General features: G+C 38.3%; 1 protein-coding gene across 3 annotated transcripts in view; it reads left to right on the forward strand.

The window, feature by feature from the left end:
- The window catches only part of ELP4 (elongator acetyltransferase complex subunit 4), a 194,998-nt gene that overhangs the window by 44,123 nt on the left and 133,306 nt on the right, over window positions 1-17,569 (forward strand). For all 3 annotated transcript variants that reach the window (XM_036325717.1, XM_036325718.1, XM_036325719.1), the window contains exons 6-7: window positions 10,001-10,085; window positions 12,046-12,234. In XM_036325717.1, the coding sequence (XP_036181610.1) occupies window positions 10,001-10,085; window positions 12,046-12,234 (274 nt within the window). The remainder of the gene's footprint in view (window positions 1-10,000; window positions 10,086-12,045; window positions 12,235-17,569) is intronic.

Consider the following 17,569-nt stretch of genomic DNA (forward strand, 5'->3'; position numbering starts at 1 on the left):
CTCTTCCATTTTGCAGCAGTTTTGACAGAGCTGGGCAGGCCTTCACTGTCACTATCCCCTACTCCACTGTTTATTTCATCACTGATAACTTCCTCCTTGGCATCTAAGGAAGGCTTGAATTCCACATCAGAGCCACCAGTGTCACTCTCAGAGTCTGACATACTCCACCTAGATCCTTGCACCTTAGGCCACACTTTCTCTTAATTTCATGATCTTCATTCTTATCTGATGCACAAATTGCTCCTTCCTGTATATGGCTTTAATAGCCCTTTGTAGGGCTGTCATGAAAAAGCTGTACATGGCCCAGCTGGCATGGCTCAGTGGTTGAGCATCGACCTATGAACCAGGAGGTCACAGTTCAATTCCCAGTCAGGGCACATGCCCGGGGTTGCGGGCTCAATCCCCAATGTAGGGTGCGTAGGAGGCAGCCAATCAATGGTTCTCTCTCATCATTAATATTTCTCACTCCCTCTCCCTTCCTCTCTGAAATCAATAAAAATATATTTAAAAATAAGTAAATAGCCCGCCCTAACCGGTTTGTTCAGTGGATAGAGCATCGGCCTGTGGACTGAAAGGTCCCAGGTTCGATTCTGGTCAAGGACATGTACCTTGGTTGCGGGCACATCTCCAGTGGGGAGTGTGCAGGAGGCAGCTGGTCGATGTTTCTCTCTCAGAGATGTTTCTAGCTCTCTATCCCTCTCCCTTCCTCTCTGTAAAAAAAAAAAAAAAAAAAAAAAAAAATCTATAAAATATATATATTTAAAAATAAATAAATAAAAACACTTTAAAAAAATCTGTACATGAACTTGGGTGGACTTCCCTTTCTCATGGCTGAATGTTCCATCAAAAGGGTGGTTGCGGGAGAATCAAGATGGCGGCATAGGTTAACGCCAGAGTTTGCTGCCTTGAACAACTACTTCAAAAGTGAAACTAAAAGACGGAATGGACATCACCCAGAACCACAGGAACGCTGGCTGAGTGGAAGTCCTACAACTAGGAGGAAAGAGAAACGCATACGGACACTCAGAGGAGGCACAGTGCTGAAGTCAAATTCTGAGGTGCGGAGTGCGCGGAGAGGGCTGGCAGCGGAGGGCGCGGTTGGTGTTTTCAATCAGGAGGGAGTCGCAGACTCTGAGCTCCAGATACAGGCGAGTCTTTAGGGACCCAGACTCAAACGGGAGAAGCGGGACTGTCTGGCTTCGGTCAGAGCGAGTGCAGCTTTCTGTCCGAGGTTTGCAGCGGGTGCTGGGACTCAGAGAGGCAGAGCCCCTGGGGACAGGACTGAGAGCCGCCATAACTGCTCTCTCTGGCCCACCCTGTTGATCCTGTGTGACCCGCCCCGCCCAAGCCCTGCACAGAGGCATTTGCCGGATAGCCTCAGGCAAACGCCAGATTAGCACGTCCCTAGAGGACAGAAGTTCTCTCACTGCTGACACAGCTGATTCTCATAGCCACTTGGCCTGGAGGTCAAACCCTCCCTGGTATTAGCTACAACAATCAAGGCTTAACTACAAGACTGCGCACAAAGACCACTAGGGGGTGCACCAAGAAAGCATAACAAAATGGGGAGACAAAGAAACAGGACAAAATTGTCAATGGAAGATATAGAGTTCAGAACCACACTTTTAAGGTCTCTCAAGAACTGTTTAGAAGCCGCCGATAAACTTAATGAGATCTACAAGAAAACTAATGAGACCCTCGATGTTATGATGGGGAACCAACTAGAAATTAAGCATACACGGACTGAAATAACGAATATTATACAGACTCCCGACAGCAGACCAGAGGAGCGCAAGAATCAAGTCAATGATTTGAAATGCGAGGAAGCAAAAAACACCCAACGGGAAAAGCAAAATGAAAAAAGAATCCAAAAATGCGAGGATAGTGTAAGGAGCCTCTGGGACAGCTTCAAGCGTACCAACATCAGAATTATAGGGGTGCCAGAAGATGAGAGAGAGCAAGATATTGAAAACCTATTTGAAGAAATAATGACAGAAAACTTCCCCCACCTGGTGAAAGAAATGGACTTACAGGTCCAAGAAGCGCGGAGAACCCCAAACAAAAGGAATCCAAAGAGGACCACACCAAGACACATCATAATTAAAATGCCAAGAGCAAAAGACAAAGAGAGAATCTTAAAAGCAGCAAGAGAAAGAAACTCAGTTACCTGCAAGGGAATACCCATACGACTGTCAGCTGATTTCTCAACAGAAACTTTGCAGGCCAGAGGGAGTGGCAAGAAATATTCAAAGTGATGAATAGCAAGAACCTACAACCAAGATTACTTTATCCAGCGAAGCTATCATTGAGAATTGAAGGTCAGATAAAGAGCTTCACATATAAGGAAAAGCTAAAGTAGTTCATCACCACCAAACCAGGATTATATGAAATGCTGAAAGGTATCCTTTAAGAAGAGGAAGAGGAAGAAAAAGGTAAAGATACAAATTATGAACAACAAATATGCATCTATCAACAAGTGAATCTAAGAATCAAGTGAATAAATAATCTGATGAACAGAATGAACTGGTGATTATAATAGAATCAGGGACATAGAAAGGGAATGGACTGACTGTTCTTGCGGGGGAAAGGGGTGTGGGAGATGCGGGAAGAGACTGGACAAAAATCGTGCACCTATGGATGAGGACAGTGGGTGGGGAGTGAGGGCGGAGGGTGGGGCGGGAACTGTGAGGAGGCGAGTTATGGGGGGAAAAAAGAGGAACAAATGTAATAATCTGAACAATAAAGATTTAATTAAAAAAAAAAAAAGGGTGGTTGCAAACCAAGCAAGGCTACCAGGGTAACCCTCCATCTTGGTCCAAATCAAACCACCTAGTGACAAGTCACAGGGGCTGGAGTGGACCATGGTGCTGCCTATCTCCAATAGCCTTCCATTGAGGTCCCTTGCCTAGGACAACCAAGGCAGAGCTGACCAAGGGCCCAGCCTCACTGCAGGCTGCATCCCTCAAGGGGAAGTGGAGGCCCCATGTTAGCAGTGCCACCTTCCCCCGAGGACTTGAACGGGCCTTGTTATCCTGAACCTCATTTTGACCAATAAAGAGAAATTACCTGCTTCCGTGTTTGCCTTTCTGTCTTTAAAGGGTCTTCAGGTACACAGAATTTAGTTGATCATTCTAGCATCCTGGCATGCTATCTTCATTGGTACGCTTGTTTTTTATTTTATTTCCCATCTCATTCTCACATTCCTAATCCCAGTCATCATCCCTACAGGCATACTTTCTATGTATATCCTTTCAAATTTCTGTTCTTCAATAAAGTAATCTTTAACCCTTAGCTTCTCTCTTTTTCTCCCTTCCTCTCTCTATTCCCCTCCCCATCTAATCTCAGCAAACCTATCAGCTATATCTTCAATATATCTAGAGCCTGATCACTTCTTGCAAATGTTACCTCCTACCATGCTAACCTGTCACCCGCATTTCTTGTCAGAACTCTTGGAGCCTGGCCTGTGTAGCTCAGTGGTTGAGCAACCTATGAACCAGGAGGTCACGGTTCGATTCTGGTCAGGGCATGTGCTAGAGTTGCGGGCTCGATCCCCAGTGGGGGGCATGCAGGAGGCAGCCAATCAATGATTATCTCTCATCATTGATGTTTATCTCTCCCTCTCTGTTCCTCTCTGAAATCAATAAAAAAATATTTTTTAAAAAAGAACTCTTGGAATAGCTTCCTCTGATTAGTTTTGTTTCTTGCTCCTTGGTGGCTCCTGTCACACTGGTTATTGAGCATAACCATTCTCAGTGGTTCCCTGTCACACAGTGGATTGTTTAGCCTACACATGCAGTTAAGCATAAGAAAGAAAAATAATAAATGATAGCATTCAGGGTAATAGTAATGGAATTTTTAACTTGAAAATTACTTGTGAATAGAATTCACAGTCTTTATAGTTATATGCAAAGTATATGCTAATATAACTGTAGTTATTTTACACAATTAGTTAAGACACTTGATATTGTGCCTATTGCTTTATAAGTATATCTCACTATTTGTCATTGGAGAATACCTGAAATATATGTGTAAATAGATTTTTGTTAATGCAAATCGTATTTTCTCAGTGATTTGGATAATAATTTCAAAAATGCTTCATCTTCACTTTAAAATAATCTTAATTGGTAGGGATAATAGTTTCTCTTTGTTAAGTGTTCCTATCAAGTAGTTAAATCATTATTTAGATGCAGCAGAAGTTCTAATTTTTTAAAGCACAGGAATGAGTCACTTTAATGAGAAAAATTATTACTAAAAAAGTAAAGAAATGTCATTCTTGAACCATATAATTTTAAGTCAAAATGGACAACAGAGATTATCTAATGCAACTCTTTTAGTTAACAAATGAAAAAAATTTGAAGCCCAGAACTGAAAAATTAAAGACTTTGCCACATATAACAGATTTAGCTAGAGTTGTTGCTAGAGATAGTACTAGAACTCATATCTTCATCATACAATTCACTGGGATATTCTGGTATCTAGTTTATACATTTGTAAATCTACGCTTTTTAATATTACCAAGTTAATATGAGTGAATGTCTGTACAACTAAGAGGAATATCTTCTTAAATCTATACACCTTATTGTTTTATTTGATTACGTTTAATGGAGCCATGTTCAAACCTCATCTCAGCCACATATTTATTTGAACCCACAGACTTTTCATTGATTCTGGATCTCACTTGAGGCTTTATCTTAGTTTAGCTAAAGTGCAAATAATTTCAAGTTTTAGACAACTTGAGTCTTAAGTGTCGCTTAATTGTTGTACAGCCTTGGGTAAATCACTTAGCTTTTAATGGGTCTTATTTTCTCAGCCATAAAATTGAGCTAATGACTGTACTAACTTCTCAAGGTTATTGTAGTGATCAGGTGTTGTGACAGTGATGCAGAACATTTTGGGTATTTATTATGTACCAGACATTTTTATCAGCTGATAACATTAAAATTAAATCCAAGTGGTCTTGTTAGAAACAAACTGAGCTTGTTAGCTGAATAAACATTTCACTCAGTTAATTTTATATATACATAATTTTATCTTTGTATGTATTTCTCATACTTGTAGTGGATCCACCCTTCTGGCCAGTGATCTTTGTTCCCCTGGCTAGACGGAGAAGCAAGTACCTTCCCTACATCATTCCAACTTCACTGCACATGTGCCCATTTTCCACTTCATTGGGACTCTTCCCCCAGTGATTTTCAGGGAATGGACCCGTGGTTTCCTGGGAAGTGTAAAGGTGCAGCTTCCTGGTGAAGCTGCCCAGATGACCATGCTTATAATGTCTGGCCTTCCCTTTGCTTTCTTATTATTATTAATATTAATAACTAACTAGTTATGAGGGTAACAGTGGTACATTTATTCTTTGATCACATTAAGACTTGTAAGCATTCCTTTCTTCATTGAGAAACAAATGTAATTATCTTACTTGATTTCTTTTCTGTATACACTACAGCTGCTTCATTTTCTTACAGCAGATACTATCTCTTAATGACAAAATTTCTTTTTATAAGAAAACCAATGCTATTTGTTGATATAAGTTAAAGATCTCTGATACAAAATGTCCCTTAGACTTCTTACTGATATTGAGAGGCACACATTTTTTTCTGTCTACTTTTTAAAACTGTTAAACTTGGTTAGCAATATGTAGATTTACATTTGTGTCATTGCGTTCCTTTTTCCATGTTTGTATCCTATCTAATAAAAGAGAAACATGGTAATTAGCTTTACCTCTGCTACCCTTCCCATTGGCTAATCAGGGCGATATGCAAATTAACTGCCAGCCAAGATGGCGGCTGGCAGCCAGTCAGCTTGAAGCGAACATGAGCCTTGCTTGCTTCAGTGACGGAGGAAGCCAATGCTCCCCGCCTGCCGCTGCCGGCCTCTGAGCTTGCAGTTTGAAACATTGTTACAAATATAGAAGCTAAACAAAACCCCAGAAACCTGCTTTCAGCCAGCCGGGATCTCAGAGCTGGAGTTGAAACAGTGTTTCGATTATAGAACTCAAACAAACCACATACCTGCTTTCAGCAGCCGAGGCCTCAGAGCTGGAGCCAAGCCTCAGAGCTAAAGCTGGCCCAGAATAAAAAAGAAATAAAGAAAAAATGGAGCAGTTGGGAGCTTCAGTCACCGCCAGCCTGAAAACAGCCCTCAGCCCCTCACCCAGACTGGCCAGGCACCCAAGCGGGACCCCCACCCTGATCCAGGACACCCTTCAGGGCAAACCAGCCGGCCCCCACCCGTGCACCTGGCCTCTATCCTATATAGTAAAAGGGTAATATGCCTCCCAGCACTGGGATCAGCGGAGCCGCGAGGCCTCCCGGCACTGGGATCAGCATGACAGGGGGCAGCGCCCAAACCCCCTGATCGCCCTGCAGCTCTGTGTGTGACAGGGGCCGGGGCCACAACCTTGCTATCTGCCCTGCTCTGTTCGTGACAGGGTGCGGCACCCCAACTCCTGATCGGCCCTGCTCTGTGTGTGACAGGGTGCAGTGCCCCAACACCCCCCCCCCCCACGGGCCCAGCTCTGTGTGTGACGGGGTAGAGCCATAACCTCCCCATTGGCCCTGCCCTGAGTGTGACAGGGGGCAGTGCCCCAACCCCCCAATCGGCCCTACCCTGAGCGTGACTGAGGGTGGCATCGCAACCTCCCGATTTGCCCTGCTCTGTGCATGACAGGGGGCTGCGCCCCAACTCCCCAATCAGCCCTGCTCTGAGCCCGACCAGGGGCTGCACCTAGGGATTGGGCCTGCCCTCTGCCACCCGGGAGCAGGCCTAAGCCAGCAGGTCGTTATCTCCCGAGGGGTCCTAGACTGCGAGAGGGCACAGGCCGAGCTGAGGGACCCCCCTCCCCCCCCCCCCCCCGAGTGCACAAATTTTTGTGCACCAGGCCTCTAGTATTAATATAAAGAAATAAATTGCCCTAATCGGTTTGGCTCAGTGGATAGAACGTCGGCCTGCCGACTCAAGGGTCTGATTCCGGGTTTTATTCCGGTCAAGGGCATGTATCTTGGTTGCGGGCACATACCCAGTAGGGAATGTGCAGGAGGCAGCTGGTCGATGTTTCTCTCTCATCGATGTTTCTAACTCTATCCCTCTCCATTCCTCTCTGTAAAAAATCAATAAAATATAAAAAATATATGTTTAAAAAAAAAGAAATAAATTTCTGTCAGACAACATGGCATGGTAATATCAGCAGACACATGAATAGCGTACATGGGACAATGTTTTAACTAAAGAAAAAATTAAATGCTTCATATGTAAAGGTAAAAATTAAATTTCTAATAATTTTCATATTCTTTGTACTATTATAGTTTTAAAGATATTGTGATATCTCAAGATGGACCATTCACTATAAAACTTGCTAAAAATTATGAACCATATAAAGTAGCATACATAATTTGAAATGTAGTGCTTTTGGGACATATTATAAATACTTTGATAGCCTAATCTTTGTTAAGGGTTTGGAAACGTAAGGAAGCCAGGTTCATATTTAAAGTTGGGTTTCCTTCTTGCCAGTTTCTTTTTTATAACTTACTACACTGTTGAACAACAACAAAAAGACAACATTCTCAAAATTAACGGGGTTTTTAAAAAAAATTTAGATGACAATAGAAGATAATTATTTCAGCCAGAAATATATTATTAATTGCAAATATTTCTGACACAGAAATGTATCTCATAGAGATTAACAATACTTATTGTTTTAATGTCAATACCATATAAACTGATTCGGTTTTAAATGCTGTCATTTTATGTATACAAGAATGAATATTCTCAATTAGTATACCTAAATGTACTGATTTTCCAAATTTTATTTTCTTACCAGTATTTATTTTCCTAGAAATTTAATGAGCTTGGAGAAATTTGTTTTACTTATCAAGTTCTAAGCATTTTGATTAGATTATTTCTATCTATGTTAAATAAGAGGTTGTGAGGTATTGGCTTTCTGTCCATTTTTGTTCTTATATCTAAAGAAACCCCATTACTTTTGAAGAGATTCTTAGATCTACTATAGTTATCTTAACAGACTGTGAGAATGTAAAATAAATAACAGATCATGTTATCTGGATAAATGATGGCAACTAAAAAAAAACTAAGAAGTAATTTTTGAATGTGGTATTGATAATGTACCTTCAGGTAGCAAATTTACTACTGAGTACTTAAGCAGATTTTATTAATGAACAATTTTAGGCAGAGAGGAAATGCTTTAAAAAGTTTTCACATATATGATATAATAATTTTCTTCAGTAGATTCATAATTGGTAGATTAGGATGCACTGGGTATATTCTTGATCCATACTTCTTTAACCCACAGTGACATTCGTCAAATGGTTGGCTGGAATTCATTTCATAATCTGGGACTTTGGAGCAGATTTTACCCCCTGTGCAAAGTTAATTGACCCAGATAGGAATTGAATCTGCTGTATTCAGAAAGTAGAGCTAGCCAGGACAAATATATGTTAAGATACGAAACAATCACATCATCATCATTGCCCTATGGAATATCATTATTTATAGACACATTTTCTCACTCATGGGAGCAGAAAAATGTGTTCATGTAATTTGTTGTATTTTCGCTGAAAATGGAGAAATAACTATGTGAGAAATAATTATACCACCATATCTTTCATTTGGAGTCATATTTGTTTTGTAAAGAATGGGGTTATTGCCCTAACCAGTTTGGCTCAGTGGATAGAGCGTCGGCCTGCAGACTGAAGGGTCCCAGGTTCGATTCCAGTCAAGGGCATGTACCTTGGTTGCAGGCACATCCCCAGTAAGGGGTGTGCAGGAGGCAGCTGATCGATGTTTCTCTCTCATTAATGTTTCTAACTCTCTATGCCTCTCCCTTCCTCTCTGTAAAAAATCAATAAAATATATATATATTTTTAAAAAAAAAAGAATGGGGTTATTTTCTCTTGGTTTTCTTTTTTGTTTTTGTTAGGTAGATACTTTGGGGTAGATGTGAATGTTCAATACAATGTTTACAGAGATATGCATATATTTTTGCTGAACCATTGGCCATTGATTTGGCACACTATGCATTTTGCTATATTTACTCACTTATATTCTTTAATGTTGCATGTTGCTTCAAATTATATTTCATCCGTTTTTTAGGGCATTTCCTCTGCCTTTGTGATCACTTCATTTATGATCACAGTAAAGCAGATACTTTTGTATTTTTAAGGTCACCCACAGCTTCTACAACATTAGGCACTTTTATGTTTAGGAACTAGCTGTGCTCCAGGACTCATTATCATGACATTTAATATTCAGCCATAGCACACAGGTTGTCCATTATGAAGAATCTTAAATTCAGTTAATGTTAAAGCAGATTTTCTTCGCTCTTATTAAATTTTCTTTGAGATGTTTTATAGCATTTGTAAAGTATTTTAAAATAGTGACATTAGGGCTAATATTCTTGTGGGAAATAATTTTGTTTAGGTCATCTTATATTTATACATTTATTTTATTGTCTTTTTTACAAATGAAATGGCGTTTATACTTACTTGTCTTAATTCAGGTTTTGAATTAATATTATTTTAGCAGTTCTAAGAAAATTAAAACTTTGATGGAAGGTAAGCTCAGGTGATCAGCACATTGATTCAGGAATACTTGGCATAGCAGTTCATTAACTATGTGTTAATTATCTATGATTACTCCTGAAAAGCCATAGTGGCTTCATCTTTTAGGTTGCTTCATTAAATCATTAATTTTCTTCGAGCTAACTAAGCCTGACATAATTAAGTCATCTTAGTCTCCACAGATTTTTATCTTCCCAGGATGTCAAGAACACAGAACTAGTTAATATAAGGCATTGTATCTTGTTCCCTGGATGTATTGACTTTATTTTTTATAATATTTATACTATTTTGGCTCATTTTAAAATTATATTTTAAAAATCTTATGAATGTATATATTTTCATTATGTACTTACTGTTTTAGATTACATTTGTATTTCCTGTATAATAAAGCCCATTTATGTATTTAAACCACTTCTTACCAACAGTTCTTTGACCCCTGGCTACATAAAGCTGCTTCAGTTTATTCAGAAAATCATTTATGAGGAAGGATTTGATGGATCCAATCCCCAGGTATGAGTACCTTCAAACCCTTTTATAATCATGGATATAATGTTGTTTTCAAGCTCTCTAGGGCTACACCCAGAAGGTCTTAGAATAGTCAACAATGAACAAGCTGTTTCCAGCTCAGAAGATGTAAATAAGCAGAGCACAGCAGCCTTAGTTTGACTAGTGATGTGTATTCAGAATTTTAGCTATGTTCTCAGTGAATTCACATAAGATGTACACATTCAGTGTCAACATGAATTATTGTAAACACTTGGAATTAATAGGTAGCCACATTTTGAAAATTATTCTTAAATCTGCAAGTCTTGTACTTTCCCATCTAAATTTTTATATTTCTGTCAATCAGGATTTAATTTTGAATTACCTTATCAGTAAGTGTTAATTATTTTATGATTTTACATTTATTACAGAATGCTTCGGGTTGTCTCAGTGAATAAGAAGGCATTTCTATTTGCTGTATTAAAATATTTTATAACTATTTTTCTGTAGCTCTCTTTTTTAAAAATTTCTCTGAATTACCACTATTAAAGATGTTCCAGTTAGTTTAACTTAAACAAAATAAGGGAAATTTTATTTCTACATATCGTGTGGCTCTGAATTCTTCCTCAGTTATTTTAATTGCTATAGCTGCTAAAAGATTTGCATTTCATTTATATTATTTTAGCAGAACTATTTTCCAAAAGACATTATTTTTATTGAAGAAGACAAAGAAGCCAAGTCTTACTTGTGGCATTATCAACTACACTTGCTCTTAATTCATGGATTTAAAAAATATTATTGTTGACTTTACTACTATATTTAACAGTATCAAAGGTAAAATAAATAATTTTTAAAATTTGTCTTAATCATCAGTTTAATAGCAGGTTGAAAATAGTATGTCTGTGTTGTGTGGTGAAGCACATTCACTTATAGATGGCTTTTCGTGTATGTTACAGTTTTTGTGGTGGTCCTTGGTATTTACTACAATTTTCTTACTCTCATTATTGCTCCATTTTTGGTCCTAGTTAAGATTTATGGGCTACATGTCTTCTCTTTGGTGGCAGTGCCTGTCTGGAGAGGTAAATTGGTCCCTGACAGACACCTCTCCCTATTTGCTGTGGTAACTATGGAAACAGGCATGTCATAACAGTTCCTACGGTACAGTGTGCAGAGCTGCTGCTCTTGTAGGATGATGACACATCTTCTAAGACCAAGACATTCTTTTTAAAATCAAAAAATCAAATGCAATAGCAAAAAGATACATACTTACATGTAAATGTACATGTATACACACACACGTATACACACACATACATTCAGGCAGCCATTAATAAGAAAGCTGTTGTTGGAATGGATTGAAAGGTTTGTTTTCTTGGTTGTTTATTTCACTATTTTCAATAAACAATATTTTTCATGAACGTTGACAGACAAAAAACAGTAGCTGGTTTCACTCTCTGAGCCAGAGATTCTGTAACTGTTGACTTTCATAAAAATGAACAGGGTTGAGGTAGACATTTCTATGGTGAATATCAAGAATGCTAAAAAACTTTTAACTAAATAAAAATATACCAATAAGTCATTTAAAAATATATTTCTAACTTTATTGGAATGAAAACATAGTTAATGAATTTCCTATTGTTAAGTTATGGATTGTATCATTTGCTAAATTCACAAGTCTATGCATCTGTCTCAGAAACTTTAGATGAGATCAGTGCATCTATCAGTCACTACTTAAAATATATTATTCCTGAATCACAATAATATTCTGATACTGAAATAAATCCTGCTTTTTTAAGACGAAATTTTCATCTTATTGTTTTTATCATTCCATTTTCAACTAAACTAAACTAGTTGGAGGCGGCAGACAGAAATAGACTCTAAGAAGCGTAATATTATATACTACTATATAGCTCACCTGTGAAGTAACACAGGTATCCTATTAGTTAACAAACCTTAGTGTGTTTACCTCTCCTCCACTTTCCTTTAGAAAAAACAGAAAAACATTTTACGAATAGCAATCCAGAGTCTTGGTTCACCTTTGTGGGGAGATGATGTCTGCTGTACAGAAAACTGTGACAACAGTCACAGCCTTACAAAATTCCTCTACATTCTCCGTGGTCTTCTACGCACCTCTCTTTCAGCCTGCCTCATCACTGTGCCAACACATCTCATCCAGGTAAGAACTTTTCAAAACCACTTTCCCCTAATTAGTGGTGCATAGTAAAGAGCAAAATGTAATTGCTTTAGGAGTCTGATAAATTATTTTCTCATGTCCTTTACTAATTTTTTCTTTGCTTTCTTGTGAACTTGCTAGATCATTGTGATATGAAGTTGATTTTGATCTTTTAATTAATCATAAACTGATCTGAACATAGGTCTTGAAGGAATATTTGTAGACCTATGTGAATAGCAGCATTAACTAAAATGTGGAAGCAAATTAAGTATTCATCAACACATGAGCAGATAAGCAAAATGTATCTTATATTTCAGTGGAATACTATTCACCCTTAAAAGGAAAAGAAATTCTGACATATGCTACAACATGGATAAATCTTAAGGACATTTTGCTAAGTGAAATTAGTCACAAGAAGATACTGTGATTCCATTAACATGAGGTAGTTAGAATAATCAAAATCATAGACAGAAAGTAATATGGTGGTTGACAGGGACTGAGGGGAGGTGCGAGTGGGGTGTTATTACTTAAAGGATACAGAGTTTTTGCCTGGCCAGTATGGCTCAGTGGTTGAGCATCAACCTATGAACCAAGAGGTTCCAGTTCGATTCCTGGTCAGGGTACATGCCCAGGTTGCATCCCCAGTGGTGGGTGTGCAGGAGGCAGCCTATCAATGATCTCTCTCATCTTTGATGTTTCTATCTCTCTCTCCCTCTCTTCCTCTCTGAAATCAATAAAAATGTATTTTAATAAATAAATAAAGGATACAGAGTTTCAGTTTTACAAGATGAAAAGAGTTCTGAAAATGGTGGTGATGTCAGCACATTATGAACAGAATACCAATGAACAGCTTACTTAAAAATGAATAAGATGCTAAATTTTATGTTATTTTCTTCTAATGCACATACTAAAACCCTTTAATTCAAAATGACTTAGTTTTATAACAGAAGTTTTAAGTTTTGTTTTGCTTTATTTTTCTAGGTAATAGCAAAAATAACAGTAATGATAGCAGCTCAAGATATGGAAATATCATTCCTTGGTCATTTGAAAAGTATCATTTCACCAAGTTATGCAGCTCTTCTAAATATTTACACATTTCATTATACAATATCAAACAATCACATTGGTTAATATCATCACCATCCACAATGTTGTATGTGTTGTGAGGTTATTTTTATCATTACTTTTATATTGTAAGAATATGCCCCAAATTCTTTATCTTTTCACTTATTGAAGGACATTTGAGTTGTTTCGAGATTGATGCTATTGTGAAGCGGCTGTGACCATTCATGTAGAAGTCTTTTTTTTTTTTTTTTTTTTTTTAATTATTAGTTAAGGTATTACAAATGTGTCCTCATTCCCCCCATTAACCCCCAACCTCCCCCCCCACACACACACACTCATGCTCCCATCCCCCTGTTGTCCATGTCCATTGGTATGGCTTATATACATGTATACAAGTCCTTCGGTTGATCTCTTCCCCTTACCCCCGCCCTCCCCTACTTTCCTTCTGGGGATTGATAGCCTGATTGCTGTTTCTCAGTCTTTGAGTCTGTCCCTTTTCATCAGTCTATGTTGTTCTCTATAATCCACAAATGAGTGAGATCATGTGGTATTTATCTTTCTCTGACTGGCTTATTTCACTTAGCATAATGCTCTCCAGTTCCATCCATGCTGTTGCAAAAGGCAAGAGTTCCTTTTTTTTTTACCGCAGCATAGTATTCCATTGTGTATATGTACCACAGTTTTCTAATCCACTCATCTGCTGATGGGCACTTAGGCTGTTTCCAAATCTTAGCTATGGTGAATTGTGCTGCTATGAACATAGGGGTGCATATATCCTCTCTGATTGGCGTTTCTGGTTTCTTGGGATATATTCCTAGTAGTGGGATCACTGGGTCAAATGGGAGTTCCATTTTTAGTCTTCTGAGGTAGCTCCATACTGTTCTCCACAGTGGCTGCACCAGTCTGCATTCCCACCAGCAGTGCAGAAGGGTTCCTTTTTCTCCACATCCTCTCCAACACTTGTTGTTTGTTGATTTGTTGATGATAGCCATTCTGACAGGTGTGAGATGATAACACATTGTCGTTTTGATTTGCATCTCTCGTATAATTAGTGACTTTGAGCAGGTTTTCATATGTCTTTCGGCCTTCTGTATGTCCTCTTTCGAAAAGTGTCTATCTAGGTCCGTTGCCCATTTTTTTATTGGATTGTTTATCTTCCTTTTGTTAAGTTTCATGAGATCCCTGTAAATGTTGGAAATTAAACCCTTATCGGTGGTATCATTGGCAAATATGTTCTCCCATGTAGTGGGTCTTCTTGTTGTTTTGTTGATGGTTTCCTTTGCTGTGCAAAAGCTTTTTATTTTGATGTAGTCCCATTTGTTTATTTTCTCTTTAGTTTCCATTGCCCTAGGAGCATTATCAGAGAAGAAATTTCTTCGGCATATGTTTGCGATTTCGCTGCCTGTGGATTCCTCTAGTATTTTTATGGTTTCCCGTCTTACGTTTAAGTCTTTTATCCATTTTGAGTTTATTTTTGTGTATGGTGTGAGTTGGTGATCTAGTTTCATCCTTTTGCATGTATCTGTCCAATTTTCCCAACACCATTTATTGAAAAGACTGTCTTGCCTCCATTGTATGTTCTTGCCTCCTTTGTCGAATATTAATTGGGCATAGTGGTTTGGGTTGATTTCTGGGGTCTCTATTCTATTCCATTGATCTATATGTCTGTTCTTGTGCCAGTACCAAGCTGTTTTAAGAACAGTGGCTTTGTAGTACAGTTTGATATCTGGTATTGAGATCCCACCTACTTTGTTCTTTCTGAGGATTGTTGCAGCTACTCGGGGTCTTTTTTTATTCCAGATGAATTTTTGGAACGTTCGTTCTAGATCTGTGAAATATGCTGTTGGTAATTTAATGGGGATTGCATTGAATCTATAAATTGCTTTGGGTAGTATGGACATTTTGATGATGTTGATTCTACCAATCCATGAACACGGTATATTCTTCCATCTGTTTATGTCTTCCTCTATCTCTTTTTTCAGTGTCCTGTAGTTTTCAGCATATAAGTCTTTTACCTCCTTAGTTAAGTTTATTCCTAGGTATTTTAATTTTTTTGGTGCAATGGTAAATGGGATTGCTTCTGTAGTTTCACTTTCTGTAAGTTCACTATTGGTGTAAAGAAATGCCATGGATTTCTTAGCATTAATTTTGTATCCTGCTACATTGCCGAATTCATTTATTAAGTCTAATAATTTTTTGATGGAGTCTTTAGGGTTCTGTATGTACAGTATCATGTCATCTGCAAATAAGGACAGTTTTACTTCTTCTTTTCCAATCTGGATGCCTTTTATTTCTTCTTCGTGTCTGATCGCAATGGCTAGTACTTCCAGTACTATGTTGAACAGGAGTGGTGAGAGGGGGCATCCCTGTCTTGTTCCTGTTTTTAGGGGGAATGGTTTTAGTTTTTGCCCATTGATTATGATGTTGGCTGTGGGTTTGTCATATATGGCTTTTATTGTGTTGAGGTATGATCCCTCAATTCCTATCTTGCTGAGAGTTTTTATCAAGAAAGGGTGTTGGACTTTGTCAAATGCTTTTTCCGCATCAATTGATATGACTATGTGGTTTTTCTCTCTCAATTTGTTTATGTGATGTATCACATTTATTGATTTGCGGATATTGTACCATCCTTGCATCCCTGGGATAAATCCTACTTGGTCATGGTGTATGATCTTTTTGATGTACTGCTGGATCCGATTTGCTAGGATTTTGTTGAGGATTTTGGCATCTATGTTCATGAGGGATATTGGCCTGTAATTCTCTTTCATTGTATTGTCTTTATCTGGTTTTGGGATTAGGGTGATGTTGGCTTCATAGAATGAGCTGGGAAGTGCTCCTTCCTCTTGGATCTTTTGACATAGTCTGAGGAGGATAGGTTTTAGGTCTTCCTTGAATGTTTGGTAAAACTCCCCTGTGAAGCCATCTGGCCCCGGGCTTTTGTTTGCTGGAAGCTTTTTGATTACTGCTTCGATTTCCTCCATAGTTATTGGCCTATTGAGATTTTTAGATTCTTCCTGGTTAAGTTTTGGAAGGTTGTATTTATCTAGGAATATGTCCATTTCCTCCAGGTTGTCTAGTGTGTTGGAGTAGAGTTGTTCATAGTATTTTCTAACAATCCTTTGTATTTCTATGGGGTCTGTTGTTATTTCTCCTCTTTCATTTCTGATTTTGTTTATTTGGGTCCTCTCTCTTTGTTTCTTGGTGAGCCTGGCTAGAGGTGTATCAATCTTGTTTATCCTTTCAAAGAACCAGCTCTTGGTTTTGTTGATCTTTTGTATTGTTTTTTTGGTCTCTATGTCGTTTATCTCCGCTCTGATCTTTGTTATTTCCTTCCTTCTGCTTACAGTGGGCTTTTTTTGTTGCTCTCTTTCTAATTCTTCGAGTTGTAGAGTTAGGTCATTTATTCTCATTGTTTCTTGTTTCTTGCAGTAGGCTTGTAGAGCTATGAACTTCCCTCTCAAGACTGCTTTTGCTGTGTCCCATAGGTTTTGGATTGTTGTGTTTTCATTGTCATTTGTTGCCATGATGTTTTTTATTTCTTCTTTGATCTCACTGGTGACCCAGTCGTTGTTTAATAGCATGCTATTTAGTCTCCATGTGTTTGATTTTTTTGGATTGTTTTTGTTGTAGTTGATTTCCAGTTTTATGCCTTTGTGATCTGAGAAGATACTTGATATGATTTCAATTTTCTTGAATTTGAAGAGACTTTGTCTGTGACCCAATATATGGTCTATCTTTGAAGATGACAAATGTGCACCCAAGGAGAATGTATATTCTGTGACTTTGGGGTGAAATGTTCTGAAGATGTCAATTAATTCCATCTGATCTAGTGAGTCATTTAGGATTGATGTTTCTTTGCTGAGTTTCTGTTTAGAGGATTTGTCCAGTGGAGATAATGGGGTGTTAAGATCCCCTACTATGATTGTATTGCTGTCAATCTCTCCCTTGATCTTCTCCAGAAGATTTCTTACGTATTTGGGTGCTCCTATATTGGGTGCATATATATTTACCAGAGTTATTTCTTCTTGTTGGGCTGCTCCCTTTAGTATTATGAAGTGGCCTTCTTGATCTCTTTTTATGTCCTTCACTTTGAGATCTAATTTGTCAGATATAAGTATTGCTACCCCGGCTTTTTTTTCACTTCCATTGGCCTGAAAAACCTTTTTCCATCCCTTCACCATCAGTCTGTGTGCGTCTTTTTTTGTGAGGTGGGTTTCCTGTAGACAGCAGATATATGGGTCATGTTTTCTTATCCGCTCATTTACCCTATGCC

The sequence above is a fragment of the Myotis myotis genome, unplaced genomic scaffold (assembly GCF_014108235.1).
Source record: "Myotis myotis isolate mMyoMyo1 unplaced genomic scaffold, mMyoMyo1.p scaffold_m19_p_10, whole genome shotgun sequence".
NCBI classification, from domain to species: Eukaryota; Metazoa; Chordata; class Mammalia; order Chiroptera; family Vespertilionidae; genus Myotis; species Myotis myotis.